This window comes from Falco cherrug, chromosome 6 (genome assembly GCF_023634085.1).
Source record: "Falco cherrug isolate bFalChe1 chromosome 6, bFalChe1.pri, whole genome shotgun sequence".
NCBI classification, from domain to species: domain Eukaryota; kingdom Metazoa; phylum Chordata; class Aves; order Falconiformes; family Falconidae; genus Falco; species Falco cherrug.
In genome coordinates, this window is record NC_073702.1 from 8,625,338 (window position 1) to 8,644,069 (window position 18,732).

Here is an 18,732-nt window from a genome sequence, read left to right on the forward strand (position 1 = left end):
ATTTTCTTTGAGAAATCTTGGTTTTAAAACATGCTGTTTTAAACATCCAATCTTATTTTCTACATTGCCTACCAAAATATGCTGATGACATTCCATACTATGCAAGACTTCACACTTGCATAGCAAAATTGCTTCTGTTTCATGCTGCACCATGAATTGGGGATTGCTGAACTGCCTATATTTGTATTTCATAAACACAAGGAACATCTTCATGCACCTTTCATATACACCTTTGCCTCAAGTCACTGAATGGCAATGTCATGTTGAGGATACTTCCCTTACTACTCCCAAATACTTATTAAGGAAATATTTTTTTTTTCCATTATTCTGGCTTATTTCTATATGTTCTGAGTTTCTTTTCCTTCAAATCACTGCTCTTTTTTCTATGGTATAACTATACATTTTATGCCCACCATGGATTTACTTCCCTGTGTTTATTCCAGCTTTTCTTTATATTCTACACCAACATTTCCTAGATCATACTCCTAGTGACAAAAACTGATGCTGTGATCTATAAAACAAGGCTTTTATAGCTTGCGATTCCTACTAGATGGGCTAAAAGAGTGTAAGCGGCAAAGTTAAATAGGACAGCAAATGAAGGGCTACATTGTGTCGGTATTTCATCTCTTCCAATTGTATTGCCTATTGTGACTGTGTCAAAGCAAAGCTAAAAAGCATCCATTCAGATTTAATAACTTTATGTCAGCTGAACAACCAGACTCCTGTACCTGCCTGTTTTAGCGTGCCTTTTTCTTAGGTATCCGTGTTACATTTAGTCCAGAGCCTCTTTTATTTAACCATTCCATAAAACGTTACTCACTGAAAAAAAGTCTATCCTGTGGAAAGCTTCCAGGCTGGCCTGTGCTCAATCATCTTTTCTAATCAACTTGAAAAAATATGTTTGTTATTTCTCCAACTGAACAGGGAATTATTTCAAAATTCCTTCATTTCTGTAAATAAGTAGTTCTAACAATTTGTGCCTCAAACTTCTCCAACTTCTTCAGACATATACCATTATACCTCAACGGTCAGTTCAAAAGGCAAATTTGCTTCAACACATTGTGAGAAAGCATTTAAATATAAATTAATAGTTACACCAGAAGCATTCCTTTCAATAAAGACAGACTGTAATACATGTTTACAGCCAATTCATTAGAATTAGATTTTAAGTGGCACCAGCACAAAATCTGATGTTATTCACCGTAATTTCAAAAGAAATCCCACAAACTAAATTATTAGTTAGTTCCTTTGGCACTAAGTACAGACACACAGATGCATAATCTGAAACGCAAACCTGGTCTCACAAAAATTTTGGAGTACTGCATTGCAATCACTTCCTCAAAGCACCACAAAGAGCCATGGAGGACTGCCACAGCTTCATTGGGAAATTCCACCTGAACTTCTGCTCATGAGAAAACTGGAACAATGGGACTGTTTGGTGTTATCTCAACACCCCAAATTCAAAAGACAGATAATGTAATGGCATAAAAAAAAATATTATTCAGTTCAAACATACTGAAAGCATTTTGTTGTAAAGGTGAAATTTTTTCGTTAGGAGGACTCTAAAATAATAGTCATTTAAGACAGCTCCTGTCCAATATCAGCCTTAGGGCTATTTTACTTTAAATGTTCATACAGCTGAAAAAGTTAATTTTTTTGGTGGTGTTCCAGCTTTTTTTTTAGTTTTGGCACGTTCTTTCTATGGTAAACTGCTTTAGAACAAAATTGCTGTGAAACTTACATCTTTGGTACTCCTGGACATGCCCACTTTTCCTGAAATGCTTCTCATAAAAACAGCTCATCTAACAGTTTCTCCTCATGTCATACACTACCAGGAAATTACACCACTTACTAGAGATCAGGCCTTAGTTTGCAGCAGCAGGAGGAAATCTAAAGCACCATCAATCCAAACAGACAAATATTATTATATCCAATTTTTAGATATAGAACTGAACAATTGAAAAAAGTAGTATCAGGTAACTCAATCCTCAGAAACAGGTTATTCCACTGAATTTGCTAGGACCTATCCTCTGATTAATATCAACCTTTTGGAAGACAAACCCCTAAGTAACACTGAGAAAACACACAGAATCCTCTGGAAGGACTCCTGAGGTCTGAGCTCCGGTTCACCTGTACGTTTCTTTGGTAGCTGTTCCCCAGACCTTCACAAGGTGTAGCCAGATGCCCAGGGACAAAACATTTACCAGGCAGTAAGAAAAGAAACAGCACTACTAAAACAGAAAACTGCAGTTAAACCAGAATTGCTCTGTTCTTGCAAGAATGAAGAAAAAAAATGTTCCTTTTTACATCTGTGCAACACACTACAAAAAACTGTGTCCACTTGTTATTTTACAGACAGCAATGTTCTTTGCCAGGGCAGCACACACCTTGTGTTTTAATATCAGTACACATTTTCATGGTGTATCTGCTATAATGTTATTGATGTATACAAAGATCCAATTCCTAAAAGGAGTTTTAAATTCCTTAATTGAAAACATTCAAAATTACTGAGGCATTTTCTGTTTTTCAGTATTTTAGCCATTATTTATAGAGAATAGGTAGAAATCACCAAGACCTTCCTGTGACATACATCTTTTGTATTTGCAAGATCGATGCCAGATGGTATGTGCTAATTCCCTACATCTATTTCAGCCCTATCACAAAATAGCAACCACCACGTTATCATAACCATTACACAACCTTCCCACATATATTCCAATAGAAAGCAACAATGGTGCAACACACTTGATGTACAAGCCCTAAAAAACAGGAAATGAAAAATCAAGCCACTAGTCAGTACATCCTAATCCTTTCCCAACAGGCACGTCTTAAACAACAACCTATAAATTTCCCCAGCAGTCTTACTTCTGTTCTTTTCCATTTCCAATTTCTAAATGTATTCTCCACCAAATTGCCTTCACTTCTCAGAACAACAGTATAGGTTTTGTAACACAGTTTGGATAAAGCAGGACAGGAAAGGTCACCTGAACAACAAGAACGAACACTATGTATTGTACTATTCCAGTTCAGTGGTGACAAAGCCTTGTGGTTAAGCACTTGCTATTTTTTGGACCCAAATGTGCCAGAAATTAAGCAGAATGGTCTTTAATGTTGAAAGCAGGGTGCACATTCTATCATATACAGAAGCTACATAAAACCAGCAAATGGCAACAACTGCATATTATATCTGTGACTTAAAAATTCAATTTTAAAGACAAAAGCTATGTTTCAGGCTTACATGAAATTTTTCTCAAAATTGTGTAACTGAAATTTTTTTTAATGAGATATGAGACAGCATTCTTTAGATTGCCATGAAATTTTTAGCCATACCCAAATTTCAAGAACTCTCTTCTAATACATTATGTACAAACAAAATAGGCGTTTGACATTTCATATGGAAAAGCCACCTACTTTTAGAGGAAAGAAAAAAGTTTCATTTAAGTTCTGTCTAAAACAGAATCTGAGAATTCTCTTCAAATCTGGTCTGTTGCTTTGACCACAATAAAATTCTGACTGCTTTCAATGTAAGTTTAGCTTTCTAATATATTACATCCCAGAGTAAAAGAGAAATCATTTGGAAATAATATGAAGAGATGACAGTAATGACTTCTTAAAGAAAGATTACCTTTGAGTTAGTTCTAGATGAGCCTGTCAGTAACCACTCATTGCTGAAACTAAAATCTTTATAATCTACAGCACTTCCAAACGATGATGGTGGGTTACTGCAGATTACAGCTTTATGTTCGGATCCCTTACTCCTGTTACTCTGCAAACTCAACAGAAGTGCTCCATCCAGAAGGAACTCAGCTTTCTACAAAGAGATCAATACAGCTAGGCTCAAAGGCTCATTCTAGTAAAAGTCAACCAGAATAACGATCCCTTCATTTGCAAGAAAAAGCAACACATTACAAGTTAAATCAGAGGGGATGACACAACAGCAGCTACAAATAAAGAGATCTGATAAAAGGGTTATCAACCTTTGCAAGCATGAAAGACTTCTAAAATCAAGGATTAGTTCCTCATGCAAGTGAGTTCATTTTCCCTTGAAGAATCTACTGTTTCACAATCCTCTACTAAGTCTTGCACTTCTTTCTGAAATTGTGTCACACCCACCATCACCTTCATTTTGTTGATACAAGAATGACAAGGAGGAAGTGGGACTGCAAGCTGCTGTTCTGTAATGTAGCTTTTTAGTACAGGGGCACTACTGAAAGACAATCACGGATTAGAGTTTAACCTAATTTCAGAAACATTGCTTTAATTAGAGAAACAACATGCATCTAGGTTGGTCAACCTCAGCTATAAGTAGCTCTGGAATAGCAGACACTTAAAAGACGAAACATCACAAACTAACTAAAATAAAGTGATCACAAGATTGAACAAAAGTGGAAGGTAGAATAATACAGCATGTACCTACATCACCCTGACACAAATCCCTAAGACCAAGATCCTCGATCTCTCCAGTTGCTGACACCTGCATACACGATTCCCTACTCCCAGTCCCACTCCAGCTGCTGGGACAGACATCCACCCTGACTTACAGACCACCGCAGACACACGCACCCTGCAGACCCCTGCAGTTACTGTGCTTTGACACTGCTGTCTGGCCAGTAGCTTGCCCTGGATCCTTGATCTCCCTTATTGTCTCAGTCACCACCAGACACACACACCAACAGGTCTCTCTCTGTTGACCCCAGGCCCTACGGTCTCTCCAGTAGCTGGCTTGCTCGAAAATCCTGGTTCCTCCAGTAGTCAACTTGCCCAGTTGACTCCCTGAGACACACACAGATAGAGAGAGATGCACACTTGGCTCACTTAACCTAGTCCAGACTGGTATTCGCTAGTGACAGACGCACTCGCACGCTGCCAGCCCAGCGCCCTGGGCACACTGGCCCCCATGACTCCAGTGGCTGGCACTCAGACCTCCATGCACACATGTGCACAAAGGATAGAAATTCTGAGTCTCACCCAGGAAAATAGTTAGAAATGGAGTTTAATGAGAAGACAGGACGTATGCTGATCAAGCACGGGGCACGGCCAGTCATGCCCACCAGCCTGTTTATATGCGGCCAGTCCTTTTTACCCCTTCATCTCTCAATTTTCCCCCACCTATGCCTCCCCAAACCACCTTGGTCCCCACCTCTCCCCATCTTCGGTTCTTCCTCTAAACATCCCATAAATCGTGTATGATTTCAAAATGCTCCTCCCTGCATCCCATAATAAGTCCCAAAGTCTATCAGGCAGCAACCCCCCTCAGTCTGCACAGTCATCCAGAGTGTGCCTGACTCCTAGTGCTGGGGGTCGCCATCCTGGCCCACAGGGCTGATGCTGGGGACAGCCCTGGCAGAAGCTGAGTGTCAGGAGCTCCATTTCTTCACCGGGGTGCCCCTGCCTGACGCTGTGCCTCTGGGCTCCTTTGTGTCTGTCTGTCTGTACGAAGATGAGCCTTTTATCACACAGTTTAACATCATCTACCACTTCTTCCCTCTAAACCCTCTCTCTTGAAAACTCTTGTTTCTCTCCTCCCTCCCCCTCTTTTTTTGTAAGCAGGGACACAAATACTGGATTTACATTCTTTTCTATTACAAGTGATTAATGTACTGATGATTTCCACACCCTCATTATTTTGGAATTATTTTGGAAGTGACAACTCAGTGGGCCCTTCTCCAAGGCTTCCCATACTGTGCTCCAACTGTATGCCTTAAGCAAAAGCTTAGTGCCCTCTCTGCTGAACATGAGTATTTTGCAAGCTTTTATACAGAATATAATCAAATATGAAGTACTGTGTACCTGTACTGAATTTATCTGTTGCTCACTTCAGAATACCCGTTGAGATCACATTTGAAGCATCAGCACCAAGGGTAAAGTCATACCACGCAGTTTTAGCAGCACCATTTCATCCTGTTCTTTGTTTCATGTGTTTGAGAAAGAGTAAATGACTACTCAATAATGTGCCCCTTTAAAATATTCTGTATGACACAAAAATCTTATTTTATATGCTCTCCAAACACTGTTTTTAATCTCACATATGCAAAAAGAAATCTGTTTCATATAGTTCATGAGCGAAAGCCATCATTTCCATTCGTACTGTTTCCCTTGAAGTGTACATTATTATGAAGTGTTTGGGACAGTTAACTTTTAAAATAACCTATGTACTTCTATTCACCTTATTTCTATGATGAGAGACCTCACAGCAAGGAAGGAATAACAATATGGAAACTAACCATCTAATCCAACTGGACACACTTTATTGAAGTCTTATTACTTCCATGTGTAAGAGGAAACTAAAGCCAATTGCAATCCCTGATTTTTGGCATTCTCAGTATGCATTGTGTCCAGCAAAAAAGAATTTCACTTTTCCTTTTTATTTTTACAGCACAGTGATACTAGACATATGGACTTAACTTGATCATTTAGAGATTAAGTGTTTTAACTGAATAAAAAAAGCAAGGTCTTTATTATGCCTAAAGCCATACTGTTTTGTAAAAAAGTTGTAATGCTTTGTAAATATTATTCTAATCTCTTTTGCAGTATGCATATTCTTAAAAATAACTGGTATCAAAATGTTAGTACAGATGACAGAATCGTGAAGAATGGATATAAAGAGTAACGACAATATGATTATAACACAGATTCAAGTCAACCAATTTATACGAAAGAAACTTGTCATAGACAAATTCAATGCCAAAGAGTTACAGTCCAGTTTATTCTGAGGTAGCTCGCGTGATAAATCAACTAATATTTCTCAAGATACGTATCCTAGTTTCCTAAAAAATACAAATATAAAATTAAGAGCTACTATCATGAAACAAGTATTTGCTTTCAACATTGACAGAAATAAGCAGCCCTTTATTAAAGCATTTAAAACTTTGTTTTCTAAATAAGTGCTATTTGTCAAAATAAATCTCATATGAAAAACAACTGCAAGATAGATCTACCAAGTAAGTGACTTTCTTAGTGAAGGCCTGAAGAGATTAAAAACTCATTTTGTAGTTTCAGCAATATATTGATCATCCCATGCTTTTCCAATATATTTACTGATAAGGCTTTTTTTCTTTTTAACTCACGTTTTTCTCCAACACATATGCGTTCCTTTGTTATGCCAATAAATTATGAGGTGGCTGCACGGCTTAGAATAGTTTTCTCCTCAAGTGTTAATAACAACACAAGACACTAAAAGACAAGCTATTTTGGTTGAGTGTATTTCACATTTTTGTAAGAATTTAAGAAAAATCATCACTTTCACCACTCATGGTTGGCAGTACCTTATGACTTTATTAGATCTATTTTAATTAAAGAGGCTACCTATAAAAGAAAGGAGGTCAAATATTAGTTACATAGGAGGTTTATAAATATTTGGTTCTTAACAGAGGCAAAAATTTGGTAGAAAAAATTAATGATCTTCATATAATTATAACAAAATGAATACAACTGTTCTTTAAAAGAAATTGTACCACAATGCTCAAGAAACAGTTTTCAGGCTCCTTATGCATATTTAATTCAAAATTACATTCCCAGAACCATTCCTTCCTACAAAAAGGCTAATTCCCAAGCTTTAACTAGTGCCAGTATGGTTTATATTTTGCAAATTTTAGAATCCCTTTCCTCTCTAGTCTGATAATTTAACTACTCTAAGAATAAAGCAATCGGAAAATAGCGATCAGACTCTGATAGACAGTTAGTTTAGATGTTTCTGAAAACCAGTATCACTGAGGTGTGTAGGAAAGAAAGAAAAGTTAAGGGGAAAATCTGTATGCAAGTACAGATACAAAACACGTTAGAAAGCTCAAAAGGCTTTCAATAGAAGTTGAAGTGTAATGCTCCAGGTAACTGATGCTGATGTATATCTCAACCTTAGAAAGCCGTCTGTGCGTACAAACTCTACACGTGTGTGAGCATCACCACAACTACACATGAACCACTTCCACAGACTGCTTGCCCGACGAGATCTCTGAATGCTATGTCTAGCACCACATTATTCTGTACTGGACCTGTGTGCTTTTTCTGTGTCTGATTTCAACATTCCTAGAATGTATTTTTAAGAAGCTTTGAGTTAAAAATATGAGAAAGGTAAAAAAGTACATTAAAACCAGACTATACAGACAGATTTTCCCTTTGCATTTGCAAGTGCACCCTCCCTGCTTTTCAGTGAAGGTTACATTTTCTAGCTTAGCGCATGGTATACACAGTGCCTGGCAGGTACATGATTTCTCAGCTGTTCAGATAAACTAACACAAGCATCCACAAAACAGAAGTTTAATAAAAATGTACAAGACATAACTTAAAAAAATATTTAAAACTCTACTTTTAACGTAGCAATAAATATTCCTTCTATAGGTATCCATATTCAGCCATGCAAAACACTTAAATACAAATAACATGTGTACCTGAACTGTAGAACTGATTTCAGATGCAAATCCTCCTGTCAAGGGAGCCTCATGGCTAATCAGCAACCGCCCAGTTTTCACCACCGACTGAAAAGGAAAAACAAACCCCAAAAATGTAATCAAACTACAGCTCTTGTGATTTTTTTACTTGTACTAATTGTGGAATATATGAAAGATAGGAAATTATTAGCAGTGTTAGAATGTAGCTACTTTTCCCCTCTTGCAATTTCACTGAAAGATAAATCATCCTAAAAATCTATATGGAGTAATTAATAGGATGTTTTTTCATTTACTACAAAAAGTGTTTACATCTTCTGCTATTTTAAGCAAATATCAAGAATAAAAATTGATTCTGTTGAATATGAATTTACCCATTTCTGAAGAGGAGTAAGAATTTTCACAAGAAGTCAGTAAAAATACGGATCCTGAAAATACTAAGACACGCATGTGAAGAAATCCTTCACTGATACATATCTCTGCGTAACCAGGTCCTAGATAAAGCCATGAATCACAGCTATTCAGAAAGTGTTAAATAAAAATTTTAGCAAGAAAGCGATCATGTGGATGAATGCTGCCTATTTAAATTTTACATGACAATTAAAAGCAACATTTTCTAATTTTAAATACTGTGCAAATATTGAGATTTATGTGATCTACTTCATAAGTCATTACATAGCACAATATATACAGAAGGCGATCTAAGCATTTTTTTAATCAAAAAGCAAACTGAGTTCATTGTGAAACATAGCAATGAAAGCAAAATATTTTTAATCTGATGTGAGTACAAAGCTTTAGCACACCCACGTACTTCGATGTTTATTGCAACTACATGCTGAATTGCCTAGAATCTAACAATATCAGATACCTTTGGTCACAAATATGGTAGCAAAGTCTCCCTTTCCATAACACACATTTTATGATTTCATAAAGTGCATTAAAAATTTCATGAAACTTTTTTTTCATGAAACATGAAAAGTTTCATGAACTTCTAGAGACACATCAGGAAAAAAAGAAATCAGAATAATGTGTATGCTTATCTTTCAAGAACAGTTACAGTCTGATTTTTAAGAGAAGTACATAGTGTACTGCTGGTGTACCCTTAGTCATCAAGCGGAAAGGCCCAAGACTGTGCTAGCTATCAGGTCAGATTTTCTTAATGCTGTGATCTTCAATTTAACGTCTACACCAGCACATTCTCCAGTCAGGCAGCTCCATGCTGTCTGTGTAACAGAATACATAAAGGCAATGCTTTAATTATACAGTTTTCCTTCTGGTTCATGTACTTTTCCAATTCTTTTGCTTTTCTAGCAATGACTCAATCAATGGCTTTAAGTAGCCCATCCACAGATGTACTGGCAAGCCATAGGCCAATAAACAAGATGTTCCATATACTGTACTGTGAAGTGGCTTGACAACATTCAGAGCTAAACAAGAGAGTAGAAGGCATTTCAACAGTTGGAAAGTAATCCACCGTTATACAGGCTGTTTTCCTGAATTTCTTTTGCCAGCACTGGCAACTCATATCTAAAAGGCAGAGGCATTAACTGCACGATAAATCTGTCCAATACATCAAAATGACAGTTCAATGAACAAAATGTACAGTCCAGTTTTAAGTTGATATGACAAAACTGAAACAATCAGTTTTAACTTACTGTTGTAAAACTGATACAATTAATCAATTTTAAAGGGTTTTCTGAAATCTTTTTAAACAAACATTCTTTCGCATGTATTTGTTCTGAGAGATTCACACTCTGAAACATTACAGGCTACCATAAAAGTTACAGATTTGGTTTCTCAGAATGTAATAGTATGAAACAGACTCTTTTAGAACGCATGTAAGAAAATCCACGAGATCAGACAAGTAATCCAGCAGTCCAGTATCCTGTTTCCACAATGGAGATAATCTGATGTTTAGGAAAGAGTAAGAATAGGGCCTCTAACGTTTTTTCCTTCACTATTTCTCAGCCTCCAACTATTTTCACATCACAGGTTTCCCAAGTCCTATATGGCTTCTAGCTCGAAGTAACTGGTAACTTTTCTTGCATTAATTTATCTGTTCTCAAATTGAACACACATAAACAATAAAAAGAAAAAAAAAAAGAAAAAAAGTCTTATTTTGGAAACCTCTTTCTCCCTGTATAAGAAATCCTTATTTTTACGTATAATTCCCAAGGGCTTCAAGGATTCCTTGCCTGTAGGAGCTTGTTAAGAGTAAGCAAGCAGCTGTGATCACCAAGTATCACATACAAGCATCTCAACGCTGCTAAAAAGCACTATATGCCACTCCTGGTGGGAAACCAGGTTAGCGTAATTTTGGAGGGTTTAGTACCCATCTGGTTTGTTCAGGGTCAGTGTGGATACTTGCACCACACTGTGCCACGTAGAAACACCTTAAAAATTCTCCTAATGGTTAAACCATAATTGAATTGAACAGAAATTAACATCATACTGCACTGCAAAGAGCCCTGGACTTTAAGGAAAGATGTGAGTATTGTGATCCCTGAATATTGCAGGCTCCCCTGCATCAATTTCCAGTTCACATTAACAACTGTTCCTAAGCTATAGTAAGTCCTTCAGAAAAACACACAATATTAATTATGTTCATTCCAGTGTTTACAAACACATCACAGCTATTGGTAAGTTGTGTTTAACTGCCTTCCCTGTTAAAATTTTGCACCTTATTTCCAAATTAATTTGGCTGACTTCAGCTTCAAGCTGTTGGTTCTTATTTTACTGCTGTTTGCTAGATGGAGAAGCTTTTTATTATCACATTTCTGCTCACCACATGAATATGTTAAGATTATGATCAAATGACCTCTTAACAACACTTTTGCTAAACTAAACAGACTGAGCTCTAAATCTTTCACCATACAGCACACTTCCAATTCCTTCATAATTCTTACAGCCCTACCCTGAATTGTGTCCAGTTTTCAATGTCCTTCTCAAAGTACACCCATCTGGAACCAGCAATCGAGCCTTTTTCAGAACAGTGCCAAATACAGAGACAATATAACCCCGGCACTGCAGCTCTTGGATGTACGCTTTTGGCCAAAGCATAACAACATGACTCCAGCTTCAACTGATGACTGTGATTCCCTGTTCTTGGGAAAGAGAGTTTTGTCCTTAAAAGATAATTGCTTCCTGGAATAAAGATGGAAATACAGTGTGCATCTATTATTTCAAGATACGAAATTATATTTGGATATGATGAAAAATATCTTGTGCCTGAACGCAACTCAATTAACCTATATTCTCTTTATCAGTGACTATTTTATTTATTTCTCCAGCTGTTTGTTACCTCTAACTTTTTACAGTAACAGTTTAAAACGATTTCCATATCTTTGACAGAAATATTAAAACACAGGTTAAAAATTCAACTCTAGGACTTTACTATTTGTGACTTTTTTCCATTCACTAACACTGCCCTTCTATGCCATACGGTTAAAATCAGAGCAGCACTAATGTCTTATTTCTCAAACTATGCTAGTTTGTTTTGTGAGCATCTACTGAAGTGTTCTCAAACAACATTAAACTGTTGAACATGTATTTCCAAGTTATTTTTGCCTAGCTGCTTCATCCTTGTTGATTTGTTCCTAGTTTTATAGATCGTTATCCTTAACTGATTTGGTACACAGCTTTTTATAGGAAAACTGATCTGTAAGGTATCAAGACTTATAATAAATTCCTTGTTGAGAGATACTTTGGTTCAGCAAACATACTGGGTCTCTTTATGCACCCTTCATTTTAATTTTGATATTTTTTTCATCTTACAGATGAAAAAACTATACAGTAATAACAGCAGCCAATAGCAAGAGATGTAGGGTTTTTAAACAAAATTTTAAAATATATGTTACTATGTAAAAAATGTTTAGTCCATATAGAAGAAAGCCATAATCCATGATGAAGATATAAGAAACATTTTCCTACATTGGTAGTGTTCTAGAATGGCTAACTTCTTAAATTTCTGTATCTTCATATGGAAATTTAATCTTATTTCTTGGAAGTACAATAGTTCATCAGTTAAAAGTGAAATTTTCAGAAGTAACTGCTCTAGAGTCTATAGGGCACAGTGGACATTGTCAATGATTATTTGACGATACCAATGCTCTTCTACAAAAACATTAATTTCATAAGCCCATTGAAGGAGATAATCTGATTTATCCTGCAGCGGTGTACAGTTAGCACAAAGCAGCAGACACCGCTCCAGAGAGATTCAGAGGCAGATCAGGATTTGCTCACAGAAAGCTTCAGCAGCGCTCCCTCCCTCTGGAAGGCAGCTGGCACAGGTCATGGCACACCGCTATCACCTCTGCTATATCCAGTCACTACAGAAAAAACTCCAGGACTTTCAACTACTAAATTAAGCCTACAATAAAACCAGAAACCAATATTGACTATACTTTTCCACCTCAGTGTTGTTGTCAGGACTGTTTTACATCAGTGTCATCCACAAGGACTACAATTGATACTGCGTCAGAGCAAAAGGCTAGCTAGATGATCACCCTGATAATGAAATGTAAAAAAAAAAAAAAAAAAACCAACACAAAACCCTAATGCCTTTGCAAGACTAATGCTTTCAGACTGCAGCCTGAAGGTTTTCTGAACTGCAGCCCAGCATTTTTGCAGTGAAGCAGCTGAGTGAATTATTTTCAACCTCCCTGTCCACACTCTTTATCCAAGAGTTTCTATAATCACTTTTCTGTTCAACTCTCAATTTGTCATGTTGGCCACTCTCTCCCCTCCTACAGGCACCGATGACAAAAAAACCAACACAAGTTTGGCACTTCCAAGGACCTTGAAATCTAAGTGCTGACTCTACCAGTAACACACTATGCCCTTACTTCAGAGAAAGCAGATCAACTAAAATGACTTTGATGGTAAACTGCATTTTACACTGTTCATCTCCACACATAGCAACACCACCACTTCCAGTGTAACCAGCTGCTTCACTAACACAGCAACTGCCTTTAAAAAGAAATGCTCAGTCAGAATTTTATTATAAATGGCTGTTCTTGTGTCACAGTGGCAAGTTGCCTATTTTCATTAAGAAGAAAATGCTGTTCTCAAAATAAACAGGTTTTCCATCTCTTACAGAAAAGGAATTGTTTTGATGTTCACTTTCACATTTAAATTTCTGCATACTTTTGATTGTGGTCTTCAGTGACTATAAGAATTTGCTGCATAACCGAGAAGCTAGCTTTCCAAAATAATTTTACAGAAGCTGGCAAAAGTACTAAAATCATATTGATATTATATCCCATGCACTACATTTATCCCATTTATACATGCACTAAGCATGTCTAAAATTATAAAATTGTATAAAACCGAACATAATAGATACGTGCCTTTACTGAAAGCCAACCAGAATACAGAAGCTACAGAAGCTTTGCAAGCTTAAAGAACCACAAACTTGGTAGTTTCAATAAATAACTTGAAAAGCATTTTTTCTTTTTCATTTTTAGACCAGCTTTAAAGAATCTGTTTGGAAATCGTAAAACTTACGGGAAACTACTTTCCCCAACCCATTAGTTCTACCCTACTTTTAATGTTTCAGTAACAAATGAAATTGCATAGCAGCATTCTTGGTACTGAACGGGGATAGAAATAAGATCCCAGATTTCTATTCAGCATCTCCCACCGGGAAATATATAACATTATCTACTAGATGAATCACCGAGGATTATGTTTACTTAGCACCTACAGATCCATAGGTTGACACATCCCAGATAAGAATTGTTTGTGCATGTGCCACACTGACAATCTTAGCAAATGCAGTTATTATGTCTCCAGTTTCCAGACATCCCAGAGCCTTATTGGAGTGGTGGGATCTCTAGAAAAGCAAATAGGTCCTCAAGCACCTTTTTTTATTAGGGTGCCAAAAGAAGTAATACAAGGGATGAGGAATAGGATGTGTCCTAATAGCCTGGACATGAGAAAGCCCTGTAACTTCCTAATGAGCATGATCTAGTTTGCCAATTCTGCCAACTGCCCTGAAGAACTACCTTCTCCTAGAAACAGTAAAAACTAGGAATAGTATGCACTCTTTAAAGCTCCAACTGAAGAAAAAATATTAAATAATTAATGTGAATTAAAATAAAATAACATTATTTGGTGTGGATTTCAACAGTACTAAATTCCCAGAGAAGGAAAATGAGAGCGTGCCTTCAAATCTACTATATCATGATATCTACACTACATTCCCAAAAGTCGACTGAAACTCATTTATCAGTAAAATGAAGATGCAAAGACAAACAAATGACACGAAAAAACATTATTTCAGCACACACAGGTCAATAGCCCAAAGCATGAGTAAGATTGCTCAACTACTGGTAATGAGACAGTCAGCTTTACGCTCATTCTGTTAAGATTCACAAGGTAACCGTAAGTATAACAAACATCATAGTATTGCAACAACATCGCAGAGAAACCTAGCTAAACGCTGGCAAAAATGTATGTAGATCAAACTACTTGGAAAGGAAAATAGATCATTCTTACTCCATCGCTTAGGAAGGTCATTGGATAAAAATCTTTAACAAAAACTTTTAAAACAACAAAATGAAAAAAGCACAGGCAGTTCTGTAATGAATGAGTATGCTGATTAACAGCAAGGAGCAAACAAGAAATCTAATTGCGTCTTAACTTGACACTAATAACTAGTAGAGCTGTCAATCATTTTAACCAATCCATATCAGCAGAGCACAAATCTTTGTCTTCCTGCTAATAGTTAACCAAAAAGGGAGGATTTTAATCCATTACTGCCTGCCTGTTCAGCTGATGCAGCCAAGGTTTGCGCTTTGTGACCTACAAGCCTGGAATTCACTGGCTGCAGATGGGACAGCCGAGGCTGCTGCCACAAGCTGTGGCCCAGGCTGAGCTCAGACCTGCTGCCAGCTGTGGAAGCACAGAATGAGTTTCCCCAAAGCAGAAAGATCTGCAATAAACAAGTTACAGGGCAAGGCTGGCAAGGTCCGTTAGGGCTCCTTGACTGCAAAGAGCACAAAGATGGAGAGGCACTGATTCTGGTTTCTAACAGAGAAGCAAAGCATGGTCCGCAGAAGGAGACAACACTAACAGGGAAGAGGGACAAGGGCAAGAACAGAACAGCCTTCCGCCAGTGTTCAACACAGCATGCAGCCTTAGCTCCTTAGGGTAATAAGCGTGGGGGTCCTGCTGTGCAGCCCTCTGACACTGTGTCTATACCTTTACCTGCCTTCTCTGGAGCAAAAGGCACAACCAAAATCCCCTAAAACTAAAACCCAGAAGTTTTTAGTATAACCTTTTTTCCCATTAATTTCAAATCAAAGTAAAATGCCAGCTATTAGAACAAATAAACAAAAATATAAAAGTATAATGCATTACAACTCCAAGTATCATAGCAATGAAGTGCATATACATCCATAAGTCAACTGGCCCAAAACCAGTAAACACTTCTTTTCCCTTTAAGCATTTTTAAGCCCATACATGTGCACTACCTGTTGCTGGAGTTAGTGCACACTGTTCCTGTTGTCAGAAAAGTTGTGAATAACATCAGTTCAAAGTTTTCCAGCTACATCTGTGCTGATGGTCAAGAAATGAACCTGTATGTTCTGTTGAGGAATTTTATGTTTATACTAGATGAGCTGGAGTGAGAAAACAAGTTAACAGCCTTGCAGTAATTTTCAAAACCTGTTCTCAGACAATTCTGAGAACTCTAACCATGCAGGAAAAGGAAAATTACCATAATAGGTAGAATACTGATTATTATTTTTAATAATCTTACAGTGTATAATTCTTACAGTGAATAATGAACAGGGAGTGTATTAGGTGTCCCTGTTGATAAATTACTAAGGAGCCAACCAAGCTTTCAAAAAAGCTACTCAAAGACTTCTCTTGCACTTTTTCAGTTTTAGTATGCATATCTAACTACCTGCATGCAGATGTATGTCTATACATTTATTTCCTTTGTTACTGGCTGAAACACAAATATTACATTGATCTCTCAGAAGATAAAGACCAAAATACGTAAAACTCTGAAGACTGAGACAAATAGCTCAAATTCAAATAGCTCAGATTTGTCAAAGCAACAAAAATATTTTGCTCAGAAGTCATCAACTTGTTATGTATACTATGTGTCAGAACATCCAAGCTGTCTCAAAATAAACTACGTCCAACAACTAATTCCCATTTCTCTTACCAGCTTCACTTAAATAATTTACTACTGTGCTCCTCTTTAAACCTACATAGCCTCTTATGGCAGAATAAAAACAGTTCCCAGGAAGAAGTGTGGTCCTTATACCTCAAATAGCACTGCATTAAGCAGTTGTGGCTCTACTGTCTCTAATCAAGTGCGGTCCCTTCAACAGGTTTTCATTGCAATTTCCTCCTATATGGAAGTAAATTTTCCAAGCAATGGATCTGACTAAGCATCTCCTTTTAATAAGAAGGGGTTTTATAATAAGAATTTTAATAGGAAGGATTCTAAATAAAATCAGCAATGGTGTAACAGTCTGCCTGCCCCATTTATTTATATATCCATTTTGTCCTTTAGACTGTGCCCATCCACCTAAGGGCAAGGGCTCTAGCCCTCAACCATCCTGACGGCTCTCGCTCCACCTTTTCTTTTATCGAGGGTCCAAGACTTGAATAATGAGTAGAAGGGGACACCTTCTGCCTTCGATTGCCAGGCCATGCCCCTGCTCACACAGCCCAGGATGCTGTTGGCCGTCATTGCTGCCAGGGCCACTGCAGGCTTAGGTCACTTCACAAAGGCTCCCAAGGAGCTTTGTCCGCTGAGTTGCTCCCCAGACAGGTACTCCCAGCCTGTATCACTGCAGGAAGCTCTTCCTTCCCAGGTGAAAGACCTACTATTATGAAATTCAGCAAGGGTCAGAAGTCAATGTCAAACCATTCCTTGCCAGCCCATTCCTCCAGCTGGTCTACGTTCCTCCAGACAGCAGCTTCGCCCTCAACCATACCGTTTGCTTCCCCACTCCAAAGTTTGGTCTCGTCTGTTAAGCTTGATGAGGGTGAACTCCACCACCCCTTCCATGTCATTGATAATGATGTTTAAACAAGACAGGTCCTAGTACAGACACCTGTGGTACTTGCTTGCCACTGGCCTCCAGGTAGAATATCATATTCTACCCATTAACCATGGCCCTCCAGACCCAGCCACGCAAACAGCATTTTACTGCTCCAGCTGTCCATCTGTTCAGATCGTAACTTGGATACAGGAATATTCGGAGAAATAGTATCGAAAGCTTTGCTGAAGTCAAGGTAAGTGTCATCCATTGTCCACAGATCCAGACATTTTTATCATCGAAGGCAATCATGTTGGTTGAGCAGGAGTTAGCCTTCGCAAGGCCATGCTTACTTTCCTTCATCTTCTCCTTAATATGTCCAGAAATTATGGGAAACTTTCAGTCTGGGTGAAGAACACTAGTTTTAGTGATTAAAACCAGCATCAAAGCATTTACTGATAATTCTTTTATGACATACGTCTTCCTAAATTTGGTCATGAAAAGGCAACTGAGCACTCATTGAAGCAAGAGACACGCATCTGTAAGCGGTTTGCTGCCGGTGAGATGGCCCACAGTAGGGGGCACCCCGGCAATCCCAATACACATTTGCAAAACTGTATTCTATATTATTACTTCAAAACTGCAACGGTGTTTTTCTTTTTCACACAACTCTTCTGTCACATCCAGATGACGGGGCAGAGTGCACCCTCAGCAGTGCTGCAGATGACATAAAACTGGGAGGAGTGGCCAATAGGTCAGAGTTGTGCTGCCATTTAGAGGTACCTGGACAGGCTAGAGAAGTGGGCTGGCAGGAACCTCATGAAATTCAAAAAGGGAAGTGCAAAGTCCTGCACCTAGGGAGGAACAACCCCATGCACCATTATATGCTGGGAGCTGCACAGCTGGAAAATGGCTTGGCAGGAAAGGGACATGGGCGTTCTGGTGGACACCAGGTTGACCATGAGCCAGAAATGTGCCCCTGCAGCAGAGGTGGCTAATGGTATCCTGGGTTGCATTAGCCAGTCAAGGAAGGTGATCCTTCCCCTCTACTCAGCATTGGTGAGGACACGCCGGGCGTGCTGTGTCCTGTTCTGGGCTCTGCAGTACAAGAGACATGGACATACTGGAGAAAGTGCAACAAAGGGCCACAAAGATGAATGAGAGACTGGGACTACAGGATCTCATCAATGTTTATGCATACCTGAAGGGAGGGTGCCAACAATACAGAACCAGGCTGGTTTTCAGTGGTACCTAGGGACAAGACTGCATAGCTGCTTTATGCTATTATGCTGACATTGCATTATGTGCTGGTTAAATCTCACCGCTTTGAAATCCACATCAGGGTG

At 38.1% G+C, this 18,732-nt stretch overlaps 1 protein-coding gene across 3 annotated transcripts in view; it reads right to left on the bottom strand.

Annotated features, from left to right (window-relative positions):
- The window catches only part of BCKDHB (branched chain keto acid dehydrogenase E1 subunit beta), a 131,915-nt gene that overhangs the window by 47,441 nt on the left and 65,742 nt on the right, over positions 1–18,732 (bottom strand). For 2 of the 3 annotated variants that reach the window (XM_055713795.1, XM_055713797.1), the window contains exon 9: positions 8,388–8,474. The exons of the other annotated variant lie outside the window; for it this stretch is intronic. In XM_055713795.1, coding sequence (XP_055569770.1) covers positions 8,388–8,474 — 87 coding nt within the window. The remainder of the gene's footprint in view (positions 1–8,387; positions 8,475–18,732) is intronic. 3 annotated transcript variants of the gene reach the window in all.